This window comes from Prionailurus bengalensis, chromosome A2 (genome assembly GCF_016509475.1).
Source record: "Prionailurus bengalensis isolate Pbe53 chromosome A2, Fcat_Pben_1.1_paternal_pri, whole genome shotgun sequence".
NCBI lineage: Eukaryota > Metazoa > Chordata > Mammalia > Carnivora > Felidae > Prionailurus > Prionailurus bengalensis.
The window spans coordinates 121,032,661-121,059,885 of record NC_057348.1 but is presented as its reverse complement, the minus strand read 5'-3'; the positions used below and the strand labels follow the sequence as shown (position 1 = coordinate 121,059,885).

Sequence of the window (27,225 nt, the reverse complement as noted above, 5' to 3'; positions counted from 1 at the left end):
ACTTCCTTCCTTGGTGATCATGAAATTCTGGGGCCTGACGGGGGGTGGGGGGGGTGGTGAGTATTTCAGAAGATTTTTTTTTAAAGAGAGAATTGGGAAAAAGAAGCCAGAGAGTTCCTGTGACTGAGCACAGGTGATGGGGGGGGGCCCATGGACATTATTCTAGATGCAGAAACCTAGGTGACTTTATGCTATAAACTGAACGTGTTCCCCCAAGACTCATACGTAGAAACCTAATCTCCAACGTGATGGTATTTGGAGGTAAGACTTTTGGAAGGTGATGACGTCACAGGAGCAGTGCCCTCATGAATGGGATCCGTGCCCTTACAGAAGGGGCTCCAGAAAGCTCCCTCAACCCATCCTGCCATGTGAGGACACATGAACCAAGAGGAAGATCCTCATTAGACACGGAATCTGCTGGTGCCTTGATCTTGGACGTCCAGAACTGTAAGAAATAAATTGCTGTTTTTTATAAGCCACTCAGTCTGTGGTGTTCTATTATAGCAGCCCAAGCTGATTAAGACATTATGTTCTTTCCATATTTTTTCTTCTGATTGATTTGGAGTTTCATACCATGGCGGCTGGAAAAGAGGCACCAAAAGCTTCCATCTTCTTGAAGGTAACGATTAGGACAGTTTGATAGAGCAAATGTCATACTGATTTGTCACCATGCCTAGAAGGCACCTAGGGCGTTTTTCTGCTCCTGGGCTGTCCTGCTGGGATGGGGCAGTTTCTGAGTCTTCTCCGAGATGGTGTAGATGCAGGCAGCCTTGGAGAGCACCAGAAAGTGGGTGTCTTGTGTCTCGGGCAGCCTCTATCCTAGGTCAGCTATCACGCAGAAAGCAGGAAGGGCCATGGCACATTTCTTGCTTTCCCACCAGGGAAAGGATGTGTCTTTCCCACCAGGGAAAGGATGTGTCCCAGGATGCGTCTAGGGCTGCATCTGGCTTTATGACTTTCCTATCTCCTGCTGGCACGTCCTTGACGGTCACTCAGGGATCACGAGGTCGCGGGCACAGAGACCTGGGACATCCACCCGCTGCTGTTCCCATTCCCTGGTAAAACGCAAAAGTCTTGGAGACTTACCAACAACATTACCAACTCTTGGACACAGTTTCTCTGAGATGTAGGGATAAAGGCAGGTCCCTGAAGGTCGTGTCTCGGGGTCTGTGTGCTTCCATGCATGAGTGAGCGACGGCAGGTCAATCTCGGAGCAAAGCAGTCTCTCCACGTTCCTGAGAGAAAGAGGAACATTTCTTTCTTCTCCCCATACCTCATTCATTCATTCACTCATTCATTCCACGAAGGTTTCGTGACCGCCTACCCCATGCCAGGACTGTGCTAAGCACAGGGGATACGTAGAGAGCGGAAGAGAGAGCACCTCTACCCGCGTGTAGCTTATTATCTGGCGGGAAATGTCATCTTCAGTTGGCCCGCTGGGTGGTACATTTATATTGTGGAGAGTGTAGTGAATTTCAGGGGGTCCTCGGTTCTTTAGCCTTCCGGTCTCTTTACGATCTTCTCATTTCTTTGCCGTGTACTGAGGGTGGTGTTAATAGTTTTTAGCCGTAAAAAAACACCGCCGACAAATACAACTTGGCCTCTGCCCATTATTGTTCCCCAAATGCCGCAAGAGCAGCGTGACGTCTTGTGACAAGAGACTAAGGCTTTGCAATTAGACAAGACTGGCTTTTATTCCCGGTTCTGCCACCACGTGAGCTCAGAGGAGTGGCTTTTTTTTTTTTTCTTTTTCTCCAAGTCATGAGATTTTAATGGAGACAAAACTGTGGCATCTCTACAAGGATTTTCTCTTTGTGGAAAAAGATGCGTTAGGACCATGAAGGCATTTTGCCCAGCGCCTGGCACACAGGGACTGCCTGGTGAGTCCTTGGCTCCCTCCCAACACAGTGAATGATTCCTCGCCTGGAGGCCAGCTCAACCGCAGGGTTTCTCCGAGTGTGGACCACCTGAGGCAGCGCCGCCTGGAATATCTGTAAGCACACAGCTGCCCGTGTTCACCAGGCCCTGGGGGCACCAGTCCAAGAACATGCCCGTTTCACAGGCTCCCCACTTAAAAGCCTGATTGGTGGCCTAGGCTTTTGTTAGTCTGAGGATCTAGAAATCACTTTTTTTAAAAAAAATGTGTGGGGCGCCTGGGTGGCTCAGTCGGTTGGGCGACCGACTTCGGCTCAGGTCACGATCTCGCGGTCCGTGAGTTCGAGCCCCGCGTCGGGCTCTGGGCTGACAGCTCAGAGCCTGGAGCCTGTTTCAGATTCTGTGTCTCCCTCTCTCTGACCCGCCCCCGCTCATGCTCTGTCTCTCTCTGTCCCAAAAATAAATAAACGTTAAAAAAAAAATTTTTTTTTAAATAAATAAATAAAAAAAATAAAAAAAATGTGTATTTCTTATTTTGAGAGAGAGAGAGAGAGAGAGAGAGAGAGAGAGAGAGAGAGACAGAGCGTGAGCGGGGGAGGGGGAGAGAGAAAGGGAGACACAGAATCTGAAGCAGGCACCAGGCTCTGAGCTGTCAGCACACAGCCCAACGAGGGGGCTTGAACTCATGGACCAGGAGATCATGACCTGAGCAGAAGTCAGATACTTAACTGACGGAGCCACCCAGGTGCCCCAAGAAATCACTTTTTAATGGTCAACTCTATGCATAATAGCTTTTACAGTGTGGAGTCACCTGACTCATGTCTTAACTAAAGTACTTCCTGCGTGGCACAGGATACTTCAAATCACGGGACCTTGAGCCTTCCAGTCCTGGCTAAACCCTGCCCCCCCACTCAGCATGGTGAGAGTCACCCGAGGCACCTACCCACCCTAATACAGGAGGATGGTGAGTTCCAGCTTCTGCCATTTCTGGACAGATTGACCAGGTCTAGGACAGGTAGACCTTTCAAGAGCCTGTTCCAGGAGGGGATGATGAGCCTCCGTGGGCAGAACTCACAAGAAACATGCCAGGCTCACTAACGTTGGAGGGTGACCTTGGGAAAGGCTGGATAAAAGCTTTTTCTGAGCCCGTCATGCAGAAGCACATTGAACTTTCGGGACTCAGACTCCTCTGGTGAGTGGCTGGATTAACAGATAAATACAAACGGAGAGCAGGCTGTCACCAGGGCAGCACCTGCATGGTTGCCAGCATCCTGGACCACACGGCCAGGGCCTCAACGCCTTGGACCGGTGGCCGCGGGGCCCACACTGGCAGGCAGTGGCACAAGGAGGGTACCTTTGGTGGACAGTGACTGAGCCTGTCCCAGCCCAGCTACGCTTTGGAGCTGTGCAGCATTAGCAGAAACGGCCGTGAGTTAAAGCCAGAAAGGAGAACACCGGGTACCAGTGAAGGCAAGCCTGTGAAACATACAAGAGACATCTCAAGGAACAGCCCGGGCTATTTGGGAGGAACGGGAGAGAGAAGGGCTGGGAATCCCCAGAGTAAGTTTCAGAGCCACAGACATGAGAATCTGCCTTTCGTTGTGATTCTCTCCACCCCCCGAGGCCGCTGTGGTTTGGGGGAAACGGGTGACATCAGTAAATGTGCGGAGATCGGGAAACAGTGTCAGTCACCCTGCCTAGGAGGATGAATCCCCTAGTCTCTGCCTTCTTGTGACATCACTGCTCCAGAATGTAGCACGCTGTGGTGCCAGATGAAAAGTTCTATTTCTAGAGGATGCACAAAAGTGCCATTGTCTTGATGACAGACCAAGAGACCGAGGTCATTGTGTTTCCCAGCAGCCGCTGCGCCCCGCTCCACATCTGTAGCCAGCCCTCTCCCTCAGCAGCAGGCAGGGCCGTCCCTGGGTTGGGGGGGGGGGGTGGACTCCAAGCGGCAAGTAGAATACCCGATCCCGTGTCCGTTTGGGTCAAAATCTCATCCAGACTCACCAACACGAGCTTCCAAATGAGATTTTCCAGAGCGCGTGGCCAATTTTGTCGGCACTCTTCCAGAGCTGAACAGTTGCAGGGTCAGAGCAAGGTTTGAAGTGCACTTTGGGGAATACTCTCTCATGCATGACGCAGAGGGCTGGCCCCAGTTCTGAAGAGAACACACCATGTGGGTGGGTTTGATGAGTTCATGAGCACGGAGTTAGATGACATTTTTGGCCTGCTTCTGGATGAGAGATCTTTTCCAAAAGCTCGCGAGCTGCATGGGGAGACGCTTCCCACCCACCTCTCTCATGAGGAGGGCACCAGATTATGTTTCCAGCCTGGCAAGAGCTTCACCCCAGGGGTGCTTGGGTGGCTCAGTTGGCTAAGTGTCTGACTCTCAGTTTTGGCTCAGGTCCTGATCTCACTTTTCGTGAGTTCGAGCCCTGTGTCAGGCTCTGTGCTGATGGTGCGGAGCCTGCTTGAGATTGACTCTCTCTGTCTCTCTCTCTGCCCCTCCCCTACTCATGTTGGCTCAGTCTCTCTCAAAATAAATAAATAAATTTTTAAAAATTAAAAAAAAAAAGAGTTTCACCCCAAATCAGTCCTATCATCCCACTTAGCCCTTCTTGTAACCAGTTATAGGAGCCGTTTGGGAGCTAACAAGAGTCAGAAACAGTCTTCGAAGGAAGGGGGAATCAAAAGAGATCAGCACAATCCAGCTCTATCACGAAGTATGACCCAACTCCTCCGCCAAAGCACGGGTTTTAGTGACACCGTACAAGCCAGCTCACAAGTGGCCTGGGTTACCCAACAGTTGTTTTGCATACTGGGACTTTCCTCTGAGTACACTTTGGAAGCTAAGGCCACTCGCAAATACAAAGCACCTGCTTCTGAAGACATAGCGTTGTCTAGTAAAGGACGCAATTATATCCCCGTTTTAAATGCAGATAAACTGTAACATACAGAGTGCTTGATGTCAGGCAAGGTTGGGGAGGAGAGAATGGAGGGGTGCGGTCGGGAGAGAGGCAGACCCTGACATAGCCCTCAAGGGTGCATGCGACTTGAAATCCTATCGCAGAGTGAGATTTGGGGTGAGACTGTAGCTGAAGTCATCTCGAGCTATGAGATTTCTATTTCTGATGACAGGGAATATTGCAGTCAGAAACTGTTAAACCCTGACACTCCCCAGACCCATGTTAAAGTTGATCCTCCACAATGGTTTGTATTTTTACTGCCCCTTGCAGCCTAAGGCTCCAAGTGGCCCTTCACACATCTAAGCAGAAGAAACTACAGATTTAAAAGACCAAGGCCCTATGGGAAGGAAGAGCGGGATCCAGAAAACCAACTTTGTCTTCGTTACGATGTAACACTGTGCCCTTCTCTTTCCAAACCTGCGCAGCCTCGTGATCCCTGGAGAACTGCCGTTTTCAAAGGAGTGTTTTTGACTCACCTTTTCTGCTTTTCTTCCCTTCAGCTGCACATCGTTTGGAAAACGGGAAAGCGCTGCTCCCGGGGTGCCGCACACTCTCCCTGCAGCCACGAGCCCACGAGCCCACGCCGGCGTGCCAAGACCACAAGGTCCCAATCACAGGGGATCTGCGTGAGGCCACCTGAGATCTCAGAACCCAGGAAGGCCGGGTTGGGACGCCAACATTTCTTACGGGCTATGACCTGGCCGCCTCTTTTGTCCCCTGCATTTGCAGAGGAAACAACGGTGGAGGTCATCCAAACAAGAACACGAGCTCCAAATCAAACTTGCCTTTGTCTTTGCAACGCGTCCTTCGATTTCCAGGCAGTCTGCACAAAGCCGTGCTAAGACAAGCAGCATTGCTGGGGGCATTGACGGGGTGCACGCTGCTGTCTTGGCACAGAGGCGGAGGGCAAGGGCTGGAGGGCGGGGGGGCTGGAAGCGTGTTGGGACGACCCAGGGAGATACACGGAGACAGAAGTCTCCAGTGTGTGGTGGTGACTGGTATGAGGGGTAAGCGGACAAGGAGAGCTTTCTCCCTGCTCTCAGGTCCTGGCCTGACCACAGAGCGAATTACGCGCCTGGCTACTTCAGGGCAAGCTTGGGTAAAAGCCGCTTCATGACCAGGTGTCTGTAATAGCCTCTTCTGTTATTAGAAGAGTCTGTAACGGCCCCGGAAAGGGCCGTTCAGGGGGCGAGACCTAGAAAGAAGGGAACAGAAAGGACAGTGTACTGGTTGTCCCCACAGCCGCACACCTGCCTAGAGATCCTCTTGTCTTACCAATTTACTAAATTATTTCAACAAGCCTGTTGTTCCAATTCTTCCAATCACTTTTAAATCTTTGCCACTACATGGATACTAGAAAAAAAAAAAAAGTCTCAGTTAGCATCCTAATCCACCGGGCATGGCCAACCTGGTCCTGGGCAAGGCAAAGACTTAAAGTAACGTTCCCTTTAGTCCATGCTGTGCACAGCAACCAAGCAGACTAACAGTGTTTAGCGTCCTCTGCGTGAAGCTTACGGGCAGGGCCTCCGCAGTGCTGAGCAAAGAGCCAGAGGTTTCATTAAACGTCAAGACCAACCTTGATGACCCTATTCAGAGCAGAGCAGTTAAAAGGGCTCTGAAGGCAAACTGCCTTGGTTCGAATCCCAGCTCCAGAACTTACTAGCTGTGTGATTTTGTGAAATTTGCTTAACTTCTGTGTGCCTCAGTTTCCTTATCTGTCAAAGGGGGCGACCAACTGACATCTACCTTATGCTGGAAGGATACGAGGAGTTAAAAGGAGCTTTGTGCTTGCTACTTAATCTGGTACTCAGAAGGAGCTTTATAAAAGTTTGTTAAAATAGAGTTTTGTATGTAATGCCATACACAGCTTGGATTTATTCACTCAGCACTGCCGGCTTCACGACAAGACGCCCGAAGAGTCAGCTGCACGGAATACAACCAACACTGGGGAGCAGGGAACCTTGGGCCTTGTCCGCACTCACCAGGATGATTCTGAAACCTAATGGTAGCAGTGAGACTGCCGTTAAGTCGCTGACCGGTAAGACGTTTTTCCGGGGAGTCTGGGCTTCTGTTGTGCGTGCGGCATGTTAGTTGTCCTTTCCACTAATATCCCTTTTCCGTCAATGGGTCCCAGGCCCAGTGAAATCACCCAGCAAAGGACAGCTGTCAACACCATTTGTGGGCTAGGTTAGGCCTAACTCAGGAGACAGGAACACGAAAAATCCTGAACAAGAGAGAGAAGAGAGAAAGGGCTTTTCTGGTCCTTCTTGGGCTAAAAAGAAACTCCGAGGCACCACCGGGAGCTACGGGGAGCTCCCAACGCTGCCTCCGGGTTTGGATTTGGCCTGCGGCAGGCTGTGAAGCCTGAGCCACCAGCCCGAGAATATTCCAACTGCATCTCGTGCCCTGGAGTCTCCCCTCCCCGCCCCAGGAGTGTCAACCCGTTTTGGGGGACTCCCAACCACTTCCGTTCTGGTCAGATCTAAGGGTCCTAAAGCCCTTCCCCACCCACTCCTGAACTGGGAGCATCAGGGAGCCTGATGGGGTTCCAAATGGAAACCTGTGGTCCCAGCACTGCCCATGGCACCCTGAAGTTTGACTGCAAGTTGCAGGGCTGAGCAAAGCCTGCCGCCTAATAACGAGAAAGGCTCTGGGCCGCCGGGGCCCAGAGGGGCCCCTCCCCTCGCTCAAAGCAAAGTGCACTGTGCCGTCCATCTCCTCTTTGGCGTCTCCCCAGCCCTTCTCCGAATGAGCTAAATGCCACGCTTCATCGATCGGTCAATAAGTCGTGTTTATTGAGCTGACAGTGTGTGCCCACCAGGGTGTGGGAGCTGTAGGGAAAGATGGATGAGAAGTGGGGGGGGGGGGGGGAGGGGGGGGGAGAAAAACAACCCAGCACAAATGTTAGGGCTTCGTGTAAGGGAAAGGACCCCATGCCTTGCTCTCCCACACACAGCCCGCCTCTTCACCTCTCTCCTCGTGCCGGGGGTCTGCTGGCCCTTCTCTCCCAAACGCTCCACCAAGACCCGGGCGCCGGCTTGACCCAGAACTAGAAAGCCCTTTTTTATGCAGTGCTGACCTCTAGAGGCTTCCAATTAAAAAGCATCCCAAAGGACCAGCTTCGTTCTACAGCCGGTTTCTCCATCTGTGGTGTTGCCGCATTTTCCCAGAGAATAAGGAGGAGGAAATGTCTCTGCTCCTTTCAACGTTACCTAATGGGAAATGCCTACCTCATCCTTAGGCTGCCTAACTACGGCTGGCCCAGATTTTCATAAATGTCAATGTTTTCTGCTCCAAAAGGGAAAAAAAGGCAGGTCAGAGATAGAGGGTTTCAGAGTTACTTTTCTACTCCGGATCTAAGAGGAGAAGTACAGTGCCAGCTTATCTGAGGACGCGTTTCTGGGGTTTCCAAAGTAACAGATGGCCAGGCCTGCCAAAGGGAAAGAACGTTCGCTCACCCCCATTCAGCAGGGCACCAGGCAAAACGCTGTGCCACACCCCCCTGCATACAGGCGTCAAGCCCCTACGTGGTCCAAACCCCGGCACAGGGTCCAGATACTGGGTGATGGGTTTAGTTCGGTTTACCTTGTTTGACTTCAACCCACTCATGTCCACAATGAACACTGGGAAAAAAAAAAAAAAAAAAAAAAAAAGCGTCCCGCCGGACTTGACTTTCCTATGGAAGCGAGATTCGTTTCTAAAGGCAATGTGACCTCGAGTTACAGTCCAAAGCAAAATACCCCAAGTCTTCCTATTTTGTTGTGGCTCTTTATTCCACAGTATTGATCGCAAAGAGAAGTGTCGGAAGGCAGGAGAAAGTACTCTGGGACATGAGCATCTGGGCTGACGTGCACCCGCTATTTTGGCCCCTAGAAGGGATTCTAGGAAGATGGGCTCAAAATCAGAGAAACACAGTTCTGCCAATGTCACCACCCAGTCCTGGTTTCATGAGACAGCAGTCATTATAAACGTTGCTTCCCACCCTCCCTAGCCCCACTAGCCAAGACGAGACACATTGCCACAATGCTAGTGCCTGGAGGGAACTTGGAAATGAGTCCACAGTCTTATTTTTACAGATGAGGAGACAAAGATGGGGGATGGGGAGAGGTGACACGGCCACATCGCTGGTCAGGGGGGAGCCCAGGCTAGAACCTTTACCCCCAGCCAATGGATTTCAGAACGATTCGCCACAAAGGGGGAAATGTGGGTCTTTCTAACACCGGTCTCTGCAATTAGATAAAGGAGTCGAGCTATGTTTTAACAAGTTTGCCTGTGGGGCACCTGGGTGGCTCCGTCGGTTAAGCGTCCAACTTCAGCTCAGATCATGATCTCACGGTTCATGAGTTCAAGCCCCGCGTCGGGTGGGCTTTCTGCTCTCAGGGCAGAGCCTGCTTCAGACCCTCTGTCTCCCTCTCTCTCTCTGCCCCTCCCCCGCACTCTCTCTCTTTCTCAAAAAGAATGAACATTTTTTTTAAAAAAAGTTTATCTGTGAAAAGTGATCAAATAACAGTCACAAAGAAATTCCCCCAGAAGAAAGGCTTTGGCTGGGGAAGATCATGCCAGCACCGTGCTGAGGTCAGCATCGTTGACTGGGGGAGCCTGGGTGGTTCAGTCCGTTAAGTGTCTGATTCTTGGTTTCGGCTCAGGTCGTGATCTCGTGGTTCCACGAGTTCAAGTCCTCCATCGGGCGTCATGCAGATGGTGAGGAGGCTGCTTGGAATTGTCTTCCTCTCTCTCTCTCAAAATAAAAGAAAGAAAGAAAGAAAGAAAGAATCGTTGACTGAGTGAGGCTGGGAATGCCTGCACACAGCCCACTACTCACGTCCAATCTCTGGTAACAGCCGTGCCAAACACAAAGAATTGCAAATGAAGTCATCTAAGACACACACACCAACCTCTACGCTGTTGTCTACTGAGGCAATCTCAAATCACATTTAACAATCTATGGAGACCTATTCATTTGGGGAAAGAAACCTGCTCTTCATCAAAGAATGGGACTTCACCACGACCTTCGGACGGATCCTTTAAATGTCTCTGCTTACGAAATAGTCGCAACTGGGAAGAGAGTAGTGGGGAAACAGGGTCATTCATCACAGAGTGACCACAGGTTTCCAGCCGGTGCCACAAAGGATTCCTCACTATGATGGGGGAAAATAGGGTTGTCATACCCGTCGTATGCGCACCTAAAGTGCTAGGTCTGAAGGAAGACTGGGAAAGCACTAAACACCAGCCACGACATCAGCACAGATACATTAATGTCACAAAATTCCACAGCATTTGAATCATGTCAGTGGTTCACGTAACTAACCGCCTTCTCCCTCTCTTCCCCCACCGCCGGCCATCTCCCACCCAGCCCCGACACTGGCAACCACAAGCTAGCTGACGGTCCTCATTCTCTGTCCCTTTGTTTGTGTCACATGAGGTGTCCTCTCAGACCAAACATCGTGGAGGGAGTAAAAAAGAGGCAAACACCACCATAGTTTGGAAGGCTCTTTAATAGCAAGCGTATGGTAATTACATGGGTGGATGAGATCCTCTCTCGCAGGGGAGAGAGGCAGGTGCAGATGCAGACAGGGATCGGTTTAGGATTTACACTGCCGGAGGCATCTAAAACAAAGGGCAACAATTTTTTGGCAACCCATTTCACAGTTTTGTAATGTACAAGAGATTCCGCGGAAAGGAAATATAAAGGCAAAGAAAGCATACACACCTTGCATGAAACGTTTCTGCCTAAGGAAAAAGAAACCCGAAACTGTTCCTTGATTTTGCTTCTCAAGTAGATGACTCAACTCTGCTCTCACACACCAATTAAGACTGGCCCACAGATAGTGTCGGATTTTCCCCAGGGTGGACGATTTGCTTTCTCCTCTAAAAAGCCGACAGGGGTGCACGGTACTGCTCTGTGTCTTTATCCCTCTGGCTCTCAGAAGGTACTTAAAGAATGACTCTTCAGCAACAAAAACGAAACAGAAGAAAAAACCAGGGAAAGGCAGTTTTACAAAGAACAGACTACCCGCCTTCTCTGCAGTACCGAAGAATTTGAATCCAGTTCTCAGTAGATTAAATGTTTATGTTCGTGTGGCCCGGTGCACACTCTCAACGGCTTGTGCCCATTCGGCCACACAGTGCTTTACATGAGGCTTCTAACATGTAACGCTCACGGGCCCTCTATTTTTATAATACGCATTTAAATAAAAATATCGGCGACAACATATTATTTAACGATTTGTCCGGGGCACACGAGCTAGAGATATTTTGCCATGGACACGACGTTGCCATGGACACCAGAGGCCCCCGGCATTCTGGCAAGTTTTAGATATGCTGTGGAGAATCTAAGCAACTTCAGCCTTTCGTGTCATACCTGGTGTCACAAAACCAAGATAACTGATTGGGTCTTTGTGGAAGAGGATGAGTTTTTAATTAAAAACACCAAACCAAACCAAAAACTCTCAGGCTTCTCTGGTCATCTGAAGCAATAGGCAGGGGCACCTCTTCGGGGTTAACACTCATTATAGGGAAGAGGGATCTGTGAGCCCCTTGAGATTTCATTGTGCTCTTTCTACCACCCTCAAGCACCTTGGAGTCAGTGGGCGGGCTCTGCCCTCCAGCCCCTGGCCGCCTCCACACGGAGGGCAAGATCCAGTCTGGTTCACGTTCCGCCTGCCAGGTGATGAGAGCCCTCAGATCCGTTGGCACTTTGGGAAGACAGGCTTCTCTGGCTGACGGCTGGCTTATTGAGGAAAACTCCACCATATTTGCAGGACGCGCCCGCGGTCTCCTTGGCTGGGGGGCATCTGTAAAGCCACAAAGCCACCCCCGACACAGGCCTCGCCTCTCAACATTCAGGCCATCCCTTTGAGGAAAGCGGGCTCCTAGCGTGAATGCCGTGAAGACAGTCTTCCTATACCTTACGTGATTAACTGCCTTCGGGCTGTTTCTTTTCTTTTAAGAATCGGACTCCCTAACTCTCCCATTCTCCCTCTCTCATCTCCTCCCGCCCCAGATTAAGTCCCGCCTGTTCCCATGTGCCTCCCGAACTGTGGGAAATCAGATGTGTTCATACCGGTTTCCCAACCTGTGAATTTTCACGTGCAAGGCAGATTTCTCAAATATGAATTCCGACGATGCTCTGCAAGCACAGCCCCCCTAGGTCCATCCACTTTGTGCTCTTAGGAGACAGACACAACAGTTAGAGACGTAGTTGTGCTGGAGGAAAGGTTTCCGTTTGTCTGTGAAAAACGACAGTAGCTACGAGAGGAGAGAGATTTTTCACTGAAGGACACGAAACCTAGTTCTGGCAACCAGGACACAAGGAGAATTCCTAAATCAAAGACTTTTCATGTTCTAGCCACATAAAAAAAAAAAAAAAAAGTCCTACTGCTGCTATGAGCCTGGGAGACTGGAGGGGACGTCTCCGTGTACTTGAATCCGGGGTGCTGGCAGGCATCGCGTGGGGTCCCACCTCCCTCCCTGGCTCCCTAACTCATTCTCCGGTTCCCCGAAGTGCGCTCAGTAGGACCATCAGGCAGAGACAGGGACCAGTTGCCATACGGAAAATGTCTCTCAAACCCAGGATCAAGGTTTTTTCACGTCGCCAGAGGCCTGACTTCACAGCTGGCCCACAATGACCAACAAGCCACCGATCGCCCCCCCCCACCCACACGTGTGCCACCACCATTCGCACATCCACACGCACTCACACACATTCTCTCCCGCGCTTTTCTTTCCACTGGATGACACGGCAAAAAAGCAAAAGTATTCCTCTTCCACTCTCTTCCAGCTACTCTTCAGGGAACTGATCCCACTTCCGAAGCCACCGTCTATCAGGGCACAAGGAAAAGCTATGCCTTCCAATGACGAAGCCTGCCTATCCGGGACGAGTGTGTTTCTAGATCTTCAGAAGCCTTACTTTATCCTCGTGTGTAAGGGACAGGAAGTCATCAGCCCCTCGGGATCACGCTTGAGGGGGTTTCAACACTCACAGACCAACAGAAACATACTCCAAGGTGGTCCTGTGGCCAGGATCCTCAGGTTAGCATCTTGGCGTGATTCAAAATGTATTTCTTTCTCATTTCCCTAAAGCTTTCCTTGACGGTTGCTCTCCACACACACACACACACACACACACACACACACACACACACACGTCATAAGGCAGTTATGGGGCGACCGTGGTGGAAGCAGGAAGGGAAAACACCCCTTGTTTCAGGCAAGTTGGGTGATTTGCCCAAGGTCACACGGTCACCGGCAGAGCCAGGACTAGAACCCAGGTCTCTGTCCTAACTCGTGGGCCGGCTCTCCTTCCGCTGCACCACACTGCCTCTTCGTAAGTGTTCTATGTTCGGGAAAGTCAGGAATGCGTCTAACTATGGAACCTCTTCCGTGACAACCACCGCAGGCGGCCTGCCTCGCTGACCCATCCGGGTGGAGCTCTGCACCAGGCGAGCTCTGACGCCTCACGCGACCCGCACACACAACGCACAGCCAGGTGGGCGTGAGCGTGTGCACGGGCGCGGGTGTGCACAATCAGAGGAAAGGAAGTTGGAGAGGAAACAGTCCGATGTGCTGATGCCTTCAGTGGTCTGGCCTTGGAAATAAGTAACATGCAGCAATGGCATCCTCAACCCCGGGGGCAGAACAAAGACGAGATTTCTCCTCAGCCCAGTGACCGGCTGAGCTGACCTCGGGGCGCTTTTTATAAACAGAGACATTAACATAATAATACCAGAGCGCATTCGGTCAAAGCCTAAACGCTTTCTCATAAAATACATTTTTCTATTAACGTCCGCGTTCGAACATATGGAAACTCAGATTTTGAGCCTCTCCGTGTAAAATTCCAGTGTCCCTCGTCAACCTTCTTCATTTCAGTGGCAGAAGTCATTCTTACTCTTTCAGCCCGTGGAGTCCACACGGTGTCAACACAGAGGCCACCACACTTGAGTGGCATCTACAGAACACAATCACCCGCGCTCGGGTACGGGGCCGGTCGGAACGCGGGGAGCAAAGCACGGGATACGCTCACCCCGCCGGATGAAACACCAAGGTGTGTCGTGTGAACAGGCGACTCGGAGGGACATCATTCCACTGGAGGCTAACCTTCGATATGGTTTTTCCAAGCAAGGAAAAACACGCGGGTACCGAAGCACGGATGGAAACCACCGCATTGTTTTACCCGATGACTTAAAACCGCAGCGCGCGGTTCTGCCACAAGCAGCCGTGCTCGTCACGGCACCAATCAATTACACAGAAAATGTTAGCTAAGCAGGTTGACACTGACATGCCTGGAAGATACACAAGACTCCCCTAAGCTCTGTGCTCTCCGCTGCCGCTGCTTTTATTTCTAATCCCAAACTATGACCACCTCGCAGGCATGTGTGTGCATGTTAAAATTCCCACCCCAGATGCTACGTTTAGTTAAGGGTGGTGGAAGAGGCATTCTGCGTCCTAAGTTATCGGCACGAGAGATGCAGAGAGGTCCAAGAAAATGAATTACTTTAAATAACTCCACCTTAGCGTTCCAAAGGATTTCCCTTGGAAACGTATTTGTTGGCTGAATACTGACAGCAGTGTTTCCAATTATTAAGTAGTTGTTTCTGTGAGTTGTCTTAGTAGTTTGATCATTAGAACTTCCCCCCTTTGAACCAAGCTAACCCACGACTGAAAGATTCTCATGTTCCTATCGCTTTAAAAAGTCACGGCAGTTAGGTTCCTCGAAGCACCTGATGACATTTGTTTTTTTTAATAAATTATACAGTGGGATCCTTTTCTTGACTTTTCTTTTTTAAAGAATAAAAGACAAATTAAGAAAGTAAAGAAGGATTCCATCACATTAAAAAAAAATTTATCCTGGTTTATTTCCCCGTTAAATCTATCTATGGCTTCAAAGTTTAAGTGGCACTTGGATTCTGAATGTTTTCATGATTTAACAAGTTGCCATCTGGTTATAAAGAGAGAACGTAAATGTTTCATTTCATATGTGGGACGGTTTATAAACATTTTAAAGAAATCAATAATTTATGTCACCCCATCTACATTTTCCGCTATTAGATTTTAAAAGTGGCTTTGGAATTAGCATGTTTTGAAATAATTGAACATGCAAGTCATGTTTGCACCTAACCATGAACCAGCTGCAATCTATCCAGGTAACTTAGTGATGGCGGAACACTTAAGCAAAGGCTTCTTTGCCTCTCTTACCCTCTTCATCCAAAGCTAAGTGATTATCCTTTTCTGCCCTTGTATTTGCACTTGTGCAGTTTAATGACTAGGTATTAAAACTCATGCCTTGTAAGCAAATTCCTTCACTCATGGACACTTAAAAAGTACGTAAAAAGTGCAGACTGCGTTTCTTCTCTGCCATGCTTTCCCCCTCAATAATGTCACCTGTGAGGACTCAAAACATCATCCTTAATACATTCCGAGTTCTCTACGTTCGAGTCAGTGAAAGTGAGTTCTTCAACACAAACTCAGGAGAGAACGGTCAGCCACAAAATGGACTCTAACTTCAAAATGGCAAAGGCTACCGAGACAACTCCATAGAAACCCACGGAAACGGAAGTAAACTTCAGGTCACTTCTGAGCAAAGCTCATTCCAGAAATTTTGTGGTCAATAAAAAGGTACTTGGTTTGAATTTGGATGCTGGGAGCCAGACGTCCTGTTTCGAAGTGCTAACGCAAAATGCTAACCCAGGAGCACGCAACCCCACCTCAGGTACCGGGGGTTTACTCTCCTCGGTGGGAGCCCTCGGAAGTTTACTGCTGACTGACCCCCATTTGGGGGTGGTCCGCCTCTGGCTCCTCCTCTTCCACGTCTGCACTGTACTCTTCAAATGCATCATCGTCTGCATCCGGAAGCCCCAGTAACTACAGGAGAGAGAAGAGAACCAGCCGTGAGTACCAAGTGGCCCGCGGGCGGGAAGGTAATCAAAGACGTCTGATCCCAATTCAACAGCACCTGACAGGACTTAGCACAGCACCGATGGATTCCCCACTGGTGTCAACTGTGCCTACGATTATTTTTATAACCGTATTGGGTGGAAATGTCAAAGCTTTAACGGGCTGGTGCCCAAAAGGCTAAGTTTTCTTGGGGAGCCTGGAGATTTCTCTACTTTTAAGTATCAAAGCATGGCACCACACCCCCCATGCACAATAATAGAGTGTCTGTGCACACACACACACACATCTGGGATGTCAGATGTCAGCAGAAGTACAACGGACAGCGCTGACGGTTCCATCAAGACGACCAAAATCTATCCCCCTCTATTTTCCGACCTAAAAACATGTGCTGCCAGCATTTGTAACACGCAGGAAAAGCGTGAAAACCACTAAAAGATGTAACAAACTAGCAAAATCTATTTCACAAAATATTTAACAAACCACAGTGGATCTGTAAGATGGGATCTCATATACCCACTTAAAAGAGTATTCTGGGTAACTTAACGATACAAGAATATGCTCCTAAGTGTAAAAAGACATGATAAAAATTGCATTTTCAGTGCAATACAGATTTTCTTCAAATTTATACACAAATGCCTAGAAAAAAAGACTTTGACAAAATACATCCACATTTCAGAAGTGTTGTTTTTAGACAATGAGGTAATGGGTACGTTTTTATTTCCTTTTTATCTTTTTGTATTTTCCAGAGGCTCTGTAATTATCATCAGGGAAATTCACAATAAATACACAGTAAACGTGTTCTTAAAGCACTGACTGGTCTTCGGCTAGAAGCTTGAGTGCCGTTTGCCGGGTCTGATCAGTATGAACGAAAAACTCTGGTGCTGGCAGGAAGCCATGGCCTTGGGTCCTCCTGGGCCCCGACCGTGATCACGGTGCTTCCAATCCCACAGCTTCTCGGTGAGACTTACGGTCACTGCATGCGACTGCCCTGACTTTCTCACGTGGTGGCCCTCTTGGCCGATCACTTTCAGGCAACTTCACTGAATGGCCCTATGAGCCAAACTAACTGCCTTAAGCCACTCGAATAAGTTAGATCATTCTGTTTACTTTGCATGACCCCCCAGTGCCCTGCAACCCGTGCTCCCTTCCCCTGTCTTCCCAGCCTCTCCCCAAATGCTTAAACGAGTCAAGGACAAAGCAGAATCCCAATCAAAAGGATGCCTTTACCCTGAAGTTCTCCAACGGCAACCCTCGCCGGTCTCACAGAGCCCTACGAACACACTCAGGACCAGGTCATCTGCCAGGCCCTGGGTCATGTTATACATGTGGCCTGGTGAGGCAGGCATGGCCAGCTGCAGCCACACGCTTTCCCCTCAGAGCCCAGAGTGCTGTGGATGTCTCAAAGAGCCACTGTTGGCTTGGAGGGGTGAGGCAGGAGGAGCGCATCCCTGCTGGCCAGGACAGTGTGGAGCGATCTTGCGTATGCTTGGGGGAAGCAAGAAGCCCCTTTCTCCCACTGCTGTCTCCCTCTCACATCTTAGGAGAGTGAGCAAAGGATCATCTTTTCCCCTAAAGAGAGGGAAAAGATGGCCACAATGGACACAGATGACGAGTATTTTGATGTTCAATTTTTATTTGAAGAGATGCTTGGTGACACGGCAAAACGTGAAAGCATCAAATGAGTGGTGATAATGTAGGTCACTGGTAAAACAGAAGTATTGTTGCCCCTACGGAGAACCCCAGCATCGCCAAAATGCCAACTGCAGATGCGTTAATTCGGCAATAAATGTGACTCCTCACTGCCCCGAAGGGATACCCCCTTAAAAGAGGAGTGGCCAAGGAGTTCTCTCTCACTTAAAGAATCTGACTGGTAGTGGCTGCCTGGAGCCCTGGGTTGAGGATTCCAAGGGGCTCAGTGGGAAAGATGGTGGTCCATTAGCAATGGCGGCCATGGGTAAAGAGGGTGTGGTGGAGGTATGCATCTACATGTTTACCATCTTTTCCTGAAGACACGTGCCCACCATTATTCTTTCTCACGACACGCGTAGGTAATTCAAAAAGACCCAAACCATAGGTAGCCCTCAACACCCTTCTTCTCCTCAGCTTAGGGTGGTTTGTGGAAGAGGTCCCAGGGAGCCATGAAACCATTACCACAACTCTTCCCCTCTCTCCTCTTCCTAGCTCCCTATCTTACCTTTAGGTGAATCCAAAGGACATAGTTTTAGGTCTAGAGCATCAGCCACACATGAGGCCCTTCCCTTCCGTGGGAAATACGTGCATGCTACATCTAGAACTGCTCACCCCCTGCCCTGAGAGGAGGGAGAAAGAACAGAAGCAGTTCTCAGCGGACCTTCCAGACTTCCCAGGCAACTTTAGTGCAGCGTCTGCAGATTCACGAGAGGCTGTGTGAAAAAGGCACTGGACCTGGCATCCAGAAGGTACGGCTCTAGCTGGGGACCTCTGCCACGCCACTACCTTGGTTGAGCCTCAGCGTCCTTCTCTGGAAAGTGGGAACCATGACACCTGCTCTGCGTCCAGAGAAACTCTGGAGATTAAACGAGAAAGTGAGTGTGGCCACGGTCAGCAAACCGTAGAGCCCCGTGTGAATTATTCAGTGGCTTCTTGTTGTGAGGCACAGCAGTGCAGGTCGCCTGGGTGGCTCGGTCGGCTAAGCATCTGACTCTTGATTTCGGCTGAGGTCATGATCTCACGGTTCGTGAGATGGAGCCCCGCGTGGGGCTCTGCGCTGACAGCGCGGAGCCTGCTTGGGAGTCTCCATCTCCCTCTCTCTCTCTCTCCCCCTCCCCTGCTCACACGCACGCACCACGCATGTGCTTTCTCTAAACAAACACACACACAAACACACTTAAAAAAAATAATTATAAAGCACAGCAGTTCAGTTATTCAAGGGGGAGTGCCGGCTGCATCGGGACGGCCTCCAGCCCCCGCTCCTCCCTTGCCCCTCGGCTGTGCTCGCTTCTGGGTCACCTCACTGGTAATCAGTACTCTAAGAAGTATAAAGAGAAGGAAGGAAGAAACTCAATTCTGTTAGCCTCTTCGTCTGATTCTCAGACTTAGAGTCACAGCCTTCCATCCAACCCACCAATCTGATCACATTTCAGATGTAATAATAATAATAGTCAATACTGGTCATGTTACTATCTTCTAGGCATGGGAGTTAAGCAGCTTTACATATATTAATTCCATTGGTTCCTCGGAATAGCCCTAGGCCCTATGATTATCACCCTACTACAGATAAGACCTAGAGAGGTTGAGTCACTCGCACGCGCGCAGAGTTACCCAGTTAGTGTCAGAGCCAGAATTCAAACCCAGGCCATCAGACTGCAGACTACAACCTGACCACCAGGTACCCAGGAGGTTCCCTTCCAGCTGGCAATGCTGTTCCTTCAGCGGGAGGCCTCAATGTTTTCTACTGAGTAATACACCTTTTAAAGCATTCGATGTGTACATATGATTGGGAAACACACAGAGCAGAGCAGAAAAAGCACCAGAACTATAATTTGCCTGGGACTGCAAAGAATACCATACAGACATGCAATAATCTAGCATTCCCACCTCTGCCTCTACTCCCATCTACGGCAGGTACATCTACATTTAACTTCTGGATCCAAATTTTTAACAGTCAGGAAGACATGTCAGAGACAGGAATACAGACAGACTGGTAAGAATCCTGGGCTCCTTGCTTATACTGTATCCACTTGTTCTTCTAAAGAAAAGGAGACAGACCCAGAAATGCTATCTGGTATGTTTCAACTACTTCTGATAGGTATAATCATTAAGTCTGTTGAGCAGAATTTTTTCAACTGACTGGGAAAAAAAATCTTTATGCTTACTCTGTACAGTGGTGTTGGCATTTCTAGAGTTTTGCTGTGCACAAAGCTTCCTTTGGGCAACATATGATCTTACATAAAAACCCCTGGGGCCCAGGGGCGCCTGGGTGGCTCAGTCGGTTAAGCATCTGACTTCGGCTCAGGTCATGATCTCACGGTTGGGGGGGTTCGAGCCCCACGTCGGGCTCTGTGCTGGCAGCTCAGAGCCGGGAGCCTGCTTCGGATTCTGTGTCTCCCTCACTCTCCCTCACTCTCTGTCTCAAAAACAAATAAACATTAAAAAAAATTTTAAAAAAACCCAAAAACTCTGGGGCCCACCCACCCACACAGGGTTGTACTTGAAAGGTAGAAATGCCAACCCTTAAGAATTCAAGTTCTTTAGACCCAGAAGAGGATCAATTATCTGTAGGACTAACCCCAGGTCTTTTACAAGGTTACGTAAATTAGTTGAGGACACATTTAGTTGGCATTTAGCATCTGCTGTCTCCAAAGGTGGCCCTCACTTAGCACAGTGGCCTACAGTGTCTTTATGGAAGAAAGGGAGACGGATGTCTATGCCTTGGAGAGCACAGCCAATTAGCGAGGCAGCTTTCAGTAAGTGTCTTGTGGCTTCAGAGGTCCCTGTGAGCTCCTTCCAGAGGATGCCTTGAAGCACTTGACTGTGTATACGATTCACCCAGAGATGCCCTTAGAATGTAGATTCTGACTCAGCTGGTCTCAGGTGAAACCTGGGATTCTGTATTTCTAACAAGCTCCCAGGTGATAGGGATACGACCGGTCCAAAAACCACACTCTGAGCATTAAGCATCACTCTAAAGCTTTGGGGAGTTTGTCACTATTTATCTCAATGATCAATGATGCCAGTGGTACCAAGAAACCTACAATGAGATCCTGGTCAGCCTGTGTTCTATTTTTTTTTTTTTTTAGTTTTTTTTTTTTGTAATGTTTATTTATTTTTGAGACAGAGAGAGACAGAGCATGAATGGGGGAGGGGCAGAGAGAGAGGGAGACACAGAATCTGAAACAGGCTCCAGGCTCTGAGCGGTCAGCCCAGAGCCCGACGCGAGGCTCGAACTCACGGACCGCGAGATCGTGACCTGAGCTGAAGTCGGACGCTTAACTGACTGAGCCACCCAGGCGCCCCGGTCAGCCTGTGTTCTTGATACTAGGAGAAAATAAGGGGCAGGTGACAAGGTGGATAGAAGACCCAAATGGGCAAGACTGGTAGGTACTTTCTCACTTTCAGGGGCCATGATATTTCCTAAAAAAATACACGGGTTTGAAAGCTCATACCTGAGCAAAAAACAGAAGCTATGATAAACTTAAATTATCAACATTCAATGTCTTTTAGTAAAACCCACAGGAGTGCATAGTCTTCTCTTACCAGACTTTCCGACCTACTGGGGGGGTGGATTCTTTCTCTTCTCCCTGGCTCTTAACCAGACTATAGGAGTAGAAGCAAGAATTGGACTTTTTCTGGGTCACAAAAGGTCTTCCCGTGGGGTTTAATTCCCGGCTCCTCAGCTCTTGGTGGCAAACTGAAAATATTAATCTTTCTTGGGCCAGCAAGCTAGAACGAGGGGGGTTTTTCTGCCAGAAGTATCTGCTTCTTGACAGAAACAAACATGGAGTCAGAACAGTAACCCCAGAGCGGGGGACCAGGGTCAAAGACAGCAAGAAAACATGGGGAACCGCAGGCTATAACTCCAGGTAGGGCTATCAAAGCAACATCAGCCAAACAGCACACAAAGTTGTCATAACAACAGATGCCTCATGACCCTAATGTCCACAGTGCTAGAAGAGGAGGAGGAGTAACGGTCCAGGATAAAATAAAATAAAATAAAATAAAGCTTTGAGCGAAACTGAAAGGGCAAAGATAAGGTTTGAGTTTGCAGCTAAATTGGAAACCATAAGCTCTTCTCTTGTGAACCGTTTTTTAACCAGGGGAAGCCTGTCGGCTGGCACTAAATAAAAGCTACGAAAACACCGAGGAAAAAAATAAATGGCGCGATCACCGTTATTTAGATCTATAACCGCTATTTTATTATCTAGCTCAATCAGGTGATGACCAGCAACCGTCAGCCGAGGGCCACTTAAACAAGAAACACATAAGACTCCGACGATTCTCCAATTCACATTTATCAAGGCTATTGATGGGTGTCTCCGAAGCCGTGACGGGTTGCACGACAGGGATAAACCCGCCTGCTCCCCAGACGGCAATGACGGCCCGCTCGGCACGGTCATCTGCACATACGTACCGTTTGGATATGTCGTTCAGCCAGGAAGGGAAAAAAACACCGGGTCCAAGCTAGGAGGCCCCCGGAGTAGAGCCGAACGCGTGTCCCTGTGGGAGGGACGCTGCCCTTGCATCCAGTCCTGGATCTACCCAACGAACCAGAAATTGAGACGGACCTCAACGGTGTGGAAGGGCTTTGACGGTCCTCTGTGCTCTTAGTCTGATTTTGAAGCTCCCCACGGATCCACAAGACCTCAAAACATGTACGACGCCCATTTTAAGGAGGGGGACACTGCGGTCCAGTGACCTGCTGGAGGCCATGACGGCATGGGAGCCAAATAGGGAGCCAAGGCAGGGCTGAGCCGAGCCACCTTCCCCCAGCCACGGGGCATCTCTGAGACTCTGAGCCGAGAGGCCACAATGGGCCCTCCTTCTCGGCCAGCTCTCCCTCGCTCCGAGCCCATCTGGATCCCGCCACGTCTTCAGGTCTCAACTTCCAAGGAAGTCACCGCCTGGCACTTGATTCCTCAGTGAGCCCACTCATGCCTGGAATTCCCAGCCCTCCTCACACACTACAGACAATACACGTTTGAAAAAAAACATACAACATCATCTCTCGTTATGTTTTTTTGTGGTAAACTCATTATGTTTATGTGGGTAAACTTCTGACTAGAATACCCCAACAGCAGCTCTTAAAAAAATCCCTTACCTTAGCTGGATGCTTCTGTTAAGCAATGTGTTGAAATCACTTAGCACCTGTTTTCTCTCTCCGCCCCAAATCTAAGAGTCCCACAGAAGGTCTCACGGAGTCTACTCCCTTCTCAACGGTATTTCGCCGCGTGTGCTCAGCCGGGCCGTATCACCACCAGCATTTATTCCGTGCTTATCACGCGTGATGTGTCGGACCCAGTTCCCAGTGAGAATTGCATCATTTAATCTTTACAGATGCCTAAGGTAGCTATCGTCAGTTGTTGCCTAATTTTACAAGTGGAGACACTGAGAGGTCAAGTAACTTGGCTAATGTCACACAGCCACGAAGCACCAGAGCTGGGATGTGAATACGGGCAGCCTGCCCACAAAGTCTGGGTTCCTCAACATGTAGTATCCTGAGTCCACATAACTGGGTAAAGAGACCACAAACAGCCTAACTAATGTCCTCCCAGGAAATACTTCCCCAGAGAACAGCAAAGCAATGTAAGAACAGCAGATTCTTCAGCAGAATCAACAAGATTCCTCTGCTCATTCTATACGGTATCTGGGAGGGTGTCCGGACCAAAAGAAATGTTCTGCCTTGTAACATGGATTTCTCTGCACGTTTTCGGGGCTGCCTCTCCCATCAGAAAGCTCCTTGGGGGGCAAGAACCGGGCACCATGTCCTGCCCCTCGCTCTCGAAAGCAGTGCTTTGGCAAACAGCAAACAATCAATACGCTTTGTCGAAAATGTGATGAAGAAATGTGGGGAAAAAGAGGACGAGTGAGATAGAGGGAAACACTTTTTTGCTTTTCAAGTCCGACAACAGGTTCTTTTCTCCCCCCCCCCCCCCATTTTAAGTTTATTTATTCACTCTGAGAGAGACAGTGCAAGTAGGGGAGGGACCGTGAACCCCGAGCAGGCTCCCTATTGTCAGCGCAAAGCCCGATGTGGGAATCGAACTCACAAACTGTAAGATCATGACCTGAGCTGAAGTCGGACACCGAACCGACTGAGCCAGCCAGGCACCCCTTCTCTCGTTGTTTTAAAATTTAAATTCTAGGGGCGCCTGGGTGGCGCAGTCGGTTAAGCGTTCGACTTCGGCTCCGTCGGTTAAGCGTTCAACTTCAGCTCAGGTCATGATCTTGTGGTTCGGGGTTCGAGCCCCGCGTCGGGCTCTGTGCTGACAGCTCAGAGCCTGGAGCCTGCTTCGGATTCTGTGTCTCCCTCTCTCTCTGCCCCTTCCCTGCTCGTGCTCTGTTTCTCTCTCTCTCTCTCTCTCAAAAATAAAACATTGAAAAAAATGTCTCTTGTGGTTTGTTTCCCTCTCTTCTTTTTCTTCCCCCTTCCTGTATGTCCATCTGTTTCTTAAATTCCACATATGAGTGAAATCTTACGGTATTTGTCTTTCTCTTTTTCACTTAGCATAAAAACATTCCAGTTCCATCCACGTGCTTGCAAATGGCGAGACTTCATTCTCGTTGATGGCTGAGTAATAGTCCAATGTGTGTGTGTGTGTACATACATATAAACCACATCTTCTTTATCCATTCATTAGTCGACGGACATTTGGGCTCTCTCCATAGTTTGGCTATCAACAACAGGTTTCTTCGCTGTGGGGGTGGGGGAAACTTTCATTATGATATTGCCTCCTCCAGTGTGGGGGGCGGGGGAGGCAAAAAAGAGAGGGGGAGGGGGACAAGCAGAGTCTACAAAGTTGTTAGGCAGGAAGGTCCAGGGTGCCAAGGGGCACGTTTAGCCTTTTGGGCAGGACGGCTGAGGAAGGACCAGATGACCCCGCTCCTTTGGACCGTGCGTTCAGGGGTGTCCACGGACAGTCAAACGGACTGTGCTCAAGTAAAGCCCCAAAGGGCGGCAGAAGGCTGCTCATCTCTTGGTGCTCGTCTTTCCGGAGAGACGACACAGGGCAGGGGCTGGTGATAGGTTGGCCAAGGGGAAACGACTCAAAGCCACGGATGAGGCTGTTCTAAGATGAAGGCGGAAAGACTCCCCCGTGGTTTTCCCGACTACAAACAGAAAGCAGCCGCAGGAGTTGATCAGATTACCACCCGTTTTCAGGGAGATGACGTGGAAGTTTACCTACTTGACGACCCTGTGGCCTCTGGGTATGTGTTACTTCGACCAGTACTTCCATGAGCAACGAGGCCTTTTCCTGTGTCTTACTTCTTTTTTTTTTTTTTTTTTAATTTTTTTTTTCAACGTTTATTTATTTTCGGGACAGAGAGAGACAGAGCATGAACGGGGGCGGGGCAGAGAGAGAGGGAGACACAGAATCGGAAACAGGCTCCAGGCTCTGAGCCATCAGCCCAGAGCCCGACGCGGGGCTCGAACTCACAGACCGCGAGATCGTGACCTGGCTGAAGTCGGACGCTTAACCGACTGCGCCACCCAGGCGCCCCATCCTGTGTCTTACTTCTAAACGCAAAGGTCCCTTACGTAAAGCTGACAGATATATAGCAGCAGTGGGAGGAACCACACTCTTGAGTGGAGGAGGAGAGGGTGGAACTTTCCCACTGAAGTCCACAGTCCTTCCTTGTGGTCTGGAACAGTCCTGGACTCATCGAACTTGGGGCACGTCGGGGCTGAGGGAAAGGCAACCGCGTGCTCTTCCCCTTCACTAACGCTGACAAGGTGCCTCCCACCCGCCTCTCCCCAGGGTCAAAGAGACCCACACAGAAACCTCGCCACCAGCCGGCGCCCTACCAGTCCAGGCCTCCTCTCCTTGGGAGCACATCCCTGCCTAAAATGTAGGCTGTGCTCTAGAAAGGAACCCTGCAGATCCAACGGCGACGGCAGATCAAGTCTGCGTGTCTCTGTGACAAGCAGCAGCTAACTCTGAAAGAAAATGTTCAAACAATCCAGTTGTCTTCAGCTATGCGTCTGGATTTTTCTGGACTGCGATCCCCCCCACCGCCCCCCACCCCGTTTACATGTGGCTGCCTGGTTGCCAAAATCCAGCCCTGGCTTCTTGGTAGAGAAGAACAGCAAAACAAGTCCTGGCGGGAGAGACCACCTTCTCGAACAGTTAGGCCAATTCTGCCCGTATTGTGCTCGCCATCAAAGAGAACACGCACAGAAAGAAAAGCAGGTGGAAGGCTAATGAATGGAACCCCTGTGAGGAAACTAGCCGCAAAGTGAGTATCATCTGCTAATAGATGTTGTTGTTGTTGTTGTTTTCTGGTTAAGACTTGGGGCGGGGGGGGGGGGGTCAAGTTTTACAAAAATTTTGCCTACGTTGATACCTCTGCTTAGATGCCGAACAGGCATGTTCAAATACTGCTATGCCCCCAATTGAGCTCCTGGTCGCATGGCCCCCCAGCCTTCCCTTCTGCATCCTCCCCAATCTCAGTAAATGACAGCGCCACTCCCTTCCCTGCCCGGGCAAGGACCTGTGGGTCAGCCTTGCCCTGTCTTTTTCCCACACCCACTTCTGTTCCGCCAGCAAGTCCCATCGGGTCTACTTTCAAGGTCACCTCTAGAGTCTGGGCCCTTCATTCCGCCTTTGCTGTGATCACCCCGGTCCAACCCCTTATCCTGTCACCGCATGACAGCAATGGCCTCCTCGCCCGTCCCCCCTGTTCCCACCTGCCCCTTGCAGCCTATTCTCAGCTGGCCAGAGGGGCAGAGGGGGCTTTTCAAAATGCAAAGTCAGGTCCCTCTTGCGCTCAAACTCCTCCAATGGCTCCCCACGACACTGGAGTAAAACCCGAACCCTCTGTGAGCTGCAGACCCCTGAAATTCCTCAGGCTCCTCTCCGACTCCTCCCCACCCTTCCCGCGTGGGCCACACCACCTCCCCCTCTCCTTGTCCCCCGAACACTGATATTCACCCCATCCACCACGGCCTCCCGGCCTTCGTGCTTGCTGTTCTGTCTACCTGGAAAGCTTTCCTCTGGATTTCCTCCTGTTCACACTTCAAGTTTTACTCAAATGTGAACGTCTTTGCAAAGCCTCCCCTGCTCCCCTCATTTAAAAAAAAAAAAAAAATCCGAGTACCTCTGACGCTTCTTACCTCCTTTCCCTGACTTACCTACTTTTTCTCCTTGGCACTTATCACTAATACATTATGTGCTGGGCTTCTTTATCTTTCCCCCCACCGCTGCTAGAATATAAGGATAAGATTTTCATCTGTTTGAGTCGAGTGTTAGGAACAGAGCAGTCAGGTACTCAGTAAATATATACTGCACGATTGAGGGCTACATCAGTACTTTTCAGTCACGCGTCTATCCTGAGTGAGCCAAACAGGCTTAGAAAATGAAGAACCAAAAAATGGACTGCCTGGGCAAATGGTACAAATCAGACACAGTGACCGAAGCCACTGAAATTCTAGTTCTTGTAATGGTGGATGAGTGGTTGGGGCCCAACTCTTCCTCAGAGAAAAAAGCTGGAATAAAGACGAAAAATGCCATCTTAAATACACGGAAGAATGAGAACCTAGAGAGACAAACATAAAAGCTGCTTTTGTCCCGAGGGCATCTGTGGACCTGTAAGAAACAGCTAGCAACTTTACTGCATTCCTGGCCTGCTATAACAGCTAGGGAGGCCGAAGTCAAACCCTGGGTCTTCCAAAGGAGCAGGCTATGACGAACCATCCCCACTTTAAGCTGAGGTCTCAAAGACCTGTTATGGTCAGAATGCCTGTGTCCCTGCAAAGGTCAGGTGTTGAAATCCTAACCCTTGAGGTGACAGA

The 27,225-nt window shown here is 49.7% G+C and overlaps 1 protein-coding gene and 2 long non-coding RNA genes across 3 annotated transcripts in view; 1 reads left to right on the top strand and 2 right to left on the bottom strand.

Moving 5' to 3' along the window:
• Positions 1-339: 339 nt before the first annotated feature.
• LOC122488060 lies at positions 340-5,624 on the top strand. The gene is made up of 2 exons (XR_006298551.1): positions 340-619; positions 5,345-5,624. It is a non-coding gene; the product is annotated as an uncharacterized LOC122488060 (long non-coding RNA).
• Positions 5,625-6,682: 1,058 nt separating this feature from the next.
• On the bottom strand, positions 6,683-9,193 carry LOC122488059. Its single transcript, XR_006298550.1, has 2 exons — positions 7,924-9,193; positions 6,683-7,068 (listed from the first exon to the last, which is right to left on the bottom strand). It is a non-coding gene; the product is annotated as an uncharacterized LOC122488059 (long non-coding RNA).
• A 1,128-nt stretch (positions 9,194-10,321) lies between these two features.
• The window catches only part of MTURN (maturin, neural progenitor differentiation regulator homolog), a 29,282-nt gene continuing 12,378 nt past the window's right edge, over positions 10,322-27,225 (bottom strand). The window contains exon 3 of the mRNA XM_043589183.1: positions 10,322-15,704. Within this exon, the coding sequence (XP_043445118.1) occupies positions 15,594-15,704 (111 nt within the window). The 3' untranslated portion in view covers positions 10,322-15,593. The remainder of the gene's footprint in view (positions 15,705-27,225) is intronic.